This window comes from Amblyomma maculatum, chromosome 6 (assembly GCF_055883805.1).
Source record: "Amblyomma maculatum isolate TAMU_Amacu chromosome 6, ASM5588380v1, whole genome shotgun sequence".
Lineage (NCBI taxonomy): Eukaryota > Metazoa > Arthropoda > Arachnida > Ixodida > Ixodidae > Amblyomma > Amblyomma maculatum.
In genome coordinates, this window is record NC_139349.1 from 4,572,605 (window position 1) to 4,579,981 (window position 7,377).

General features: G+C 47.1%; 1 protein-coding gene across 1 annotated transcript; it reads right to left on the bottom strand.

The window, feature by feature from the left end:
• Positions 1-4,149: 4,149 nt before the first annotated feature.
• Positions 4,150-6,431, bottom strand: LOC146184958 (uncharacterized). Its single transcript, XM_084605453.1, has 2 exons — positions 6,058-6,431; positions 4,150-5,032 (listed from the first exon to the last, which is right to left on the bottom strand). The coding sequence occupies exons 1-2, from the start codon at positions 6,429-6,431 to the stop codon at positions 4,150-4,152; spliced, it is 1,257 nt and encodes a 418-aa protein (XP_084461579.1).
• Positions 6,432-7,377: the final 946 nt, after the last annotated feature.

Consider the following 7,377-nt stretch of genomic DNA (forward strand, 5'->3'; position numbering starts at 1 on the left):
TGTATCTGTCATTTCTTTAAATAGGCGATAACGCAATCGTGCAGCATGCTGTGTAAAAGTAATGGCCGCGCGAATCATACTGATCATCTTTAAAATTTTATTCCTTCATATACAGCCGTCACGTAGCACCGTACCGTAATTTGTAGTAAAAAACAGCAGTCTTTCCCAGCTTGTTCCGACTGGTTTTTTTCTAGGATTTAACATTTTGATAAAATTACTCTTTGACTGGTGAAGCTTTGAAGAACTCTTTCGAATTCTTAATTATGAATGCACGACTCGCAATAACATATTGGTCGAAAACTTTTGAAAAAAAAAAAAATAAAGAACAATGGTTGAACGCAGCCTTTGGTTTTCAGAAATAAAAAAAGACGCATCAACCGTAACACATTCTATCAAATGAATGTTTTTCTTACAAACCGGTGAGCGCTGTGAACTCAGGCAATCGACGTATTTAATAACTTTTGAAGCAGAAGCTTCACTACGGTGGGTGCCTGAAAGAGCATCAGCTCGAGTCGCTCCTTTCATATGGGAGGAGGGCATTAGAGTGAGCACTTCAGAATTCTTCGCATTCGCTTTACCCATAGGACACGCAGGCAGATCCATACGGCTTGGTTAAAGCGGGAATTTATAAGTGGGCGGGTAGCTTACGCTCTCACGACATACCCTTAATTGCTGAGGTTAAGTTTTCGCAATAATGTTTGAAGTGGAAGCTTCACAAAACAAAACATTAAAAAATTTCTTAACTGTGTGTTTAATCACAAATTCCGCCACAGGCGTAGCCAGGCAAAAGAAGCTTCGGCTTCCATCCAGGTTTCACCAAGACTAAACCACAGCTAATTTTTTACAGTATTTATCATCCGCCACTTTACAAAAAAGTTCGCTGTTTTTTCAAGTTACTGCACTTAGAATAAAACGCACTAACCTGCCAAATAGCACAGTACCGAGAAAATGCAGGCTCATGCAGTAGTTTCTAGCGAAGCCGTTGTCTCGAAGGGATTTTTTATACGCTTCACGACACACTCAGTACGTGCTCGATTGCGTCGAAGGAACGCCCGTCTCGGGCGATTTACAGCTCCTTGCTTTCTTTTTTTTCTTTCTAAGCTCTACATATACCGCTGCACTTTCTACCACCGCGCGGTGCTCTAAACCGCGGAACCTTTCCATTCGCTGCTTTCATGTTCAGAAATTTTAGCTGCCCTACGTATAGTAATCTCCATGCTGTTCCCGCATCCTCGTTCAAGAGAAAATAAAATAAAAAAATAAAACGAGTTGTTGCAACCCATTTTTTCCTGTCGTAATCCCTCACGACACTCCTCGGCAATGGTTGTGCATACCATACCGAACCAATCCAATTCTACCCTAAGGCTCGACACGCCTGCTGTGTTGAGCTTTTTTTGATGTTTCTCCGCCAGAATCCAGCAAACATTCATGTTCTATGTCAGCTGGACGCTCTGCTTCGTGCTATTCATTACATAATCTAGAGTGGAGCTCAGAATGCGATTAAGACTGCATGTGAGCTATTTCGTCTTTCTTTTACCGCTTTTTATTTTTAGCCCCTGCAACTGCACTACCTTTTTCCTCCGTCTCAATACTTTCTGACGAGAAATGGCACATGATAACGCAACGCCTAAAGTAAGTATCCGCAAAAGCATATGTGCGTGGACTATAACATTGGTTAGTCGGTCTCTCTGTATCAAGGCCCATAGGCATGTTTTATAGACTTTTATCATTTATTATCGCGCAGCTTTGCTTTACGACTAATCTCACTAGCACACAGTGTGCGAGGCAATTGTCGAGATGAAAGATCGAGACAGGTGTATCGTGAATAGAGATTCGTATACAAGAAAGAATAGGTCTATAGGATCTAATATCCAAGATGGAGTCAGTCTCAGATGGACACCGTAGTGACGGGCTCCGAATTAAACTAGGCCAAGCGGAGATGCTTAACGTTTTATGGGGAGCACAAGCAGTGCATGCCGGGAGCATGCCGAGCTACATGCGGACACCATCCGAAGAAGCACTCCAGGTGTTGATAACGGCGCAGACCGCCCCGCTAACAATAGGCTTTGACGCAGCGTGCTGGCCTCTAAGCCAGCAGTGTTTCCTCAGGTGTTGCCCGCATGCATATTGGCATGATCCCGGCACGCATTCGCGAAGTTCTGTCACGTATGCTAGCTAGAATGGGCACTGTGCTAACGTACAAGCAAATGAAGTGGTCCTAAAAGAATTACGACAGCTTTACAGCGCACCACAGGTCACACTGCGAATACACCTAGGAATCTGCTCAGTCTTAATGCAGAACCGCAGAAAACAAACTGGCGGTAATACCGTAAGATAATCGCTGTCAAATCTTAAATTTAGAAAGGACCAATCTATGCTGCTTACCAAAGGCACACGTTATTCGCAACGCGCGGGTTCTGAAATTTTAGAGAACCTTAGACGGCCGTAATCATTCTAAAGACCTGCAGTTCACCTTTCGTCGTAAACAACCTGCAGGCTGGTACTCTGTCTTATGTTGCACACCTTACCGCGAAATACGCGCAAGTGTTGCAAGAAGCTGCACAGTCCAGCATCTCGCATACATTTTGTTTCCAGCCCAAATTTGCATTTATTCGAAAACAGTAATCACATAACATTCAGTTCAGTTAACGTTAAAGAGAAAGCTGAAGAGTAAAAGGGGGCACTAGTTTGGGTCACGCGCGGAGAATGCGACGGCAATGAAGTTTGCAATTCGCTTAGCCTGCTTCTCCTCTGTGATTGCTGCTCTCCGCATATGCCGAGACTGTGCTGCTGTGCACACTCAATCTTCAGCCACGTACTTCCGCCGTCGCATTTTCCGCATAGGGAGATTTTCTACAAAGCTATAGGCACACGCGGCACTGATCCTGGCTCAATTTTAACCTGACAAGTGCAGCTGCCTACAGACGTGTGCACACAACCAAACGAAGCTACGTAATGCCGTCTAGCCCGCTACTATGTCACCTCGCCAGTCAACCTGCCAACTGCCACAATCTCTCTCAGTCTTGTCACATAGTTTTGCTACGTAATACACGCAATCAGGAGTCAGCGGATTTTATCATAGCTAAATCCCCCACACGCCACATGCTTTTCCCGGTGAAGCTGTTATTACTATCGCTTTAACATAAACTGGGTACTCATAACCCTCCCTACCGCTGCGCTTTAGGGCAGCGCTCTCAAACCAGTGCTGATATGGGAGCCACACTGAGAGCCAGGAGCAAAAAATAAAACAATACAATAAGAATAATAGATATGAACTGTAAAAATTAGAAATAACAAAATAATAAGCAAAAATAAAACGTCTCTTTTCCGGACCACATTTTCCCACTTTGCATCGAAAAGAGGCGCGAGCTGGATACTGCTTGCGCACGTGGTGGGATTTACTTCATAATGACTCGGAGAGAGTTACTGAAAGAGGTGCAACGGGTAATAAAGACTCTAGTCACTTATCACCAAAAGCCTTGGAGATTAATCAGAGGGTGAGTTGTCCACGGCGCCTGGCTTCAGAAGGTAGCTGACGTCCGTCCGAAGTTCAGGCAGATTAAGGGGCCAGGTGATCTTTAAATGTTAACAAAGAGCGTGTGCCGTCTGGGGATGAGAACTCTTAATTGACTTTCATTTGAAAATGAGTTTGGTGGCAGAGGTGACTCTGAAAGCTGACACGTACTTTCGGAATAAATTCTGGAGCTTTTGTAGCCAGAAAGCAGCATCACACAATTCCGGGGCCGCCCGTAGGCCGCGCGCCGCTTGCTTGAGACGCCTGCTCTAGTGCAGAAACGTAGTGCTAACATAAACGCGTTCACAAAAGAGACGAACGGGGATTACCCGCACTGAAACAAACAATGTGCTGCTTCAACAGAGGTGTAGAAGCAGATTTTTCGTGATGGCAGAAACGGCCCAAAGAAAACCGACAAGGGAACCCAAGCTCAAGTTTGGCAGCGCGACACTGCGCTGCCTGCCAGATGCCGGCGGTCAGTAGCTTGTACGCCTAAGCGCACTTCAGACTGAGCATGGAGTAGGAGGGAAGTGCAGCCTGGCACGCGCTCTCTCTCAGTGGTTGGTTTTGTACGAAAAGATTTGGATTGTAAAACGTTTATTGCCAACAGTCTGAAGGGCATATAGGCCCCTCGCCTAAACGACGGCCAGAAGGTCTTGGCTCCTGGCGGCGTCTTCGGCCAGTTGGACGACTTTTGTTTGAGTCTCCGGATCGGAGCTGAGTAGGAGAGCCTCCCATTGTTCAAGTGACTTTATTTTTTGTCCCTCCAGGGGAGCAAAAGGGCATTTCCAGAGAATATGATTGAGATCCGCTTTGGCCTTACATTGCTTACACTCGTTTGAATATTGTCCCAGATAATAACGACTACACATAACCGGGTTCGGAAACGTATAAGTTTGGAGACGGCGCCAAGAGGTGGCCTGACTCTTTGTCAATGATTTATCAGCGGCGGGGTACTTCGCTCGATTAAGCCTATAATGTTGTGTGATCTCTCTGTAACACACAAGACGATCCCTGTCTGCGAAGCCCTCGGTATGGCCACTGGTTCGGAAAGCAAGACCTCGAGCCAGTTCGTGAGCTGCTTCATTTCCAGCCAGGGATGCGTGTGCAAGTGTCCAGACTATGCGAATTTTGCGGTCGTCCTCTGCAGTCCGCAGGATTCCGTTCGTCAGAGGGGAGACCCTTCCCTTGGCAAAGTTCATCACTGCTACCTTTGAGTCACTGACTATCGTTGACGCATCCGTGCCCACTATTGCAAGTGCGATGGCAGCTTCTTCTGCAATTTCGGGACTGCCCGTCGTGATCGAGGCGCCGGCTCGGAGATATGTCTCGGCGCTAGCTACCGCTATCACCATTCTCCCTTTCCCGCAATTAACTGCGTCCACGTAGGCCACGTCTTCTATCGGATAGTTTTTGAAACATTTGCCGAGGGCTTCAGCCCGTTTCTCTCTGCGATCCTTGTGGTGGACGGGATGCATGTTTTTCGGTAGTGGTGGGATCATCAGCCTATCGCGCACGCTCTTAAGAGAGAGAGAGAGAGAGAAAGAGAGAGAAGGCAGAGAGGTTAACCAGGAAAGCTTCCGGTTTGCTACCCTGCACTGGGGAAGGGGAATGAGGAGTTTAAAGGAGAAAGATAGAAGAGAATGATAGGAAAGGTAAGGCGGCGAGGAGCACAGTCACAGTTTCTCCATCAAGTTTGTGTCTCTCATAAAACACATAAGTGCTTTGAAGGCTTTGCCGTTAGACGCCATCTGTGGCCATGGGCCGAGGATTTTCTCCTCTGTGAAAGGACGGCTGTCAAGATGGTCCATAGCCGAACGCAGCGCATATATTTCACTTGAAAAAGCAGGGCACTCGCAAAGGAGATGCTGTGTGGTCTCTTCGCAGCCGCATCTTTCGCAGTTAGGGCTATCCGCCATTCTCATCACCTAAGCGTATTTTTTGGTGAATGCAACACCGAGCCACATACAGCACATCAGTGTTGTTTCGCGCCGCCCTTTGTTAGGGGGAACACGAAGGCGCAGCCCAGGGTCTAGTTCCCTGAGGCGTCGATTGGAAAATTCTCCTTTGTTCCAGGCTGAAAGCGTTAGCTCCGCCGCTAAGGAACGAAGTCGACAAGCTGCGTCAACTCTAGATATAGGAATGTTCACTGTAGTTCCGTCGTTGTGTGCAGAACGGGCAACTTGGTCTGCCTGGTGGTTTCCCTCAATACCGCAATGTCCAGGTAGCCACTGGAAAATTATATCATGACCTTTTGATGTAGCGTCGTGGTATAGCACGCGGATCTCTGCAGTTAGTTGTTCATGTGATCCACGACGTAGCGCAGCTTGAACGCCTTGAAGCGTTGCTTTCGAGTCCGTAAAAATGGACCAGACACCTGGAAGTTTCTGGCCGATGTATTCAATAGCTGCACTTAAGGCAGCCAGTTCCGCACAAGTTGAAGAGGTGAGGTACTTCGTCTTGATCCTCAGCACAATGGACCTCGACGGTATCACTACGGACCCCGCGGAGCTTGTTGAAGCAACTGAGCTATCGGTGTAGACGTGTAGAGCATGTCCACTTTCAGACCTCGCTGACTCTCGTAATTTATTCCTAGTTTCGCTAGGATTTTCCTGCCTGTAACGCTTACCGACAGCCTTTCGTACTGCGAGATTGTCACGCCTTCCACAATTTCATCCATTGTGTTGTGAAGACCTAGTTCTAAATGTTTTGCGGTGGGGGTCCGAATTGGTAAACCCAGCGCCTGCTTGACACTTCTGCGAATGATCCCACCCAGCTTGGACTTCTCCGCTGCCTTCAGATTAAGGAAAGGAGCTACGTGAGCAATCTTACTTATTACAAAGGCTTGAACTAATCTGATTAGATTCATTTCTTTCATGCCATAGCGCCTATTTGCGATTCTGCGGATGAGCCGCATAGTCTGTTGCGCGCATATCTCCAACTTTGTATTGTTTCTCCATTGAAACCGTTGTTTTGAATGTACAGCCCTAAGACTCTAGTCCACCGTCGGGATATCGAGTCCCTAAGCCTTAAGAGATATCCGCGGGGGATCCAACCGTGATTTCCTCTTTGGTTGGTAAAAAAGCATTTCCGATTTTTGCGGGGAGCACCTAAGTCCCCTATCATTTACGTACTTTTCAACTTCTCCTATGGCCATTTGGAGAGTCTCCTCTATTTGACCGTCGGTTCCTTTGCCAATCCACATAGTAATGTCATCCGCATACATGCAATGACTGAGACCTTCAATCGCTGCTAGTTTGCTAGGAAGCCCGATCATGGCCACGTTGAATAGAAGCGAGGACAGTACAGATCCCTGCGGGGTCCCCTTGCTACCTAGCTCTATGTAGTCTGATTTACGAAAAGATAAAAAGATTTGATTCAGTCGGTATGCGTTCAAGAATGGAAGTCTCCTTGCCAGCTATGAAAGGTGAGATGAGAGTTGAACAGCCTAACGGTTCGTTTAGACAGAAAGTATTTTAGAGTTTATAGTCAGACTCCTCACGCACCACTAATGTATCGCGGGGAGAGAAAGATATCCCAATTGTAGATATAAACAAACAGGTACAAACGGATACACTGTTTTGTAAGGAAAATATAAATAAATGGGATATGCTACTATGCGATCCACAGCCGGGGAGCGGGCCCGGGGAGACTCCCCTGATCTCCGCTGGGAAGTAGCGGAACGGGACGGACTATGGAGCGGGAAGTTTGGACTCAGGACTGGGTTATGGGCAATTAGGTAGGATACGGAGACAGCGAGTTTTTGCCATGTGATTCTGATAGACTTGGCTCCTATTCGGGGCTGTCTGACTAGGACAGGGAGAGCACCAAGACAACCCTTCCTATAAACGGCCCCGCCTCGC

Bases quoted from the DNA above. Each gene is read 5' to 3' on its own strand.
- LOC146184958 (XM_084605453.1), bottom strand. From the start codon at position 6,431: ATGCGGCTCATCCGCAGAATCGCAAATAGGCGCTATGGCATGAAAGAA. The intron at 5,033-6,057 runs GTCTACACCGAT...CTCTCTTAAGAG, and splicing joins AAAGTGGACATGCTCTACAC to CGTGCGCGATAGGCTGATGA.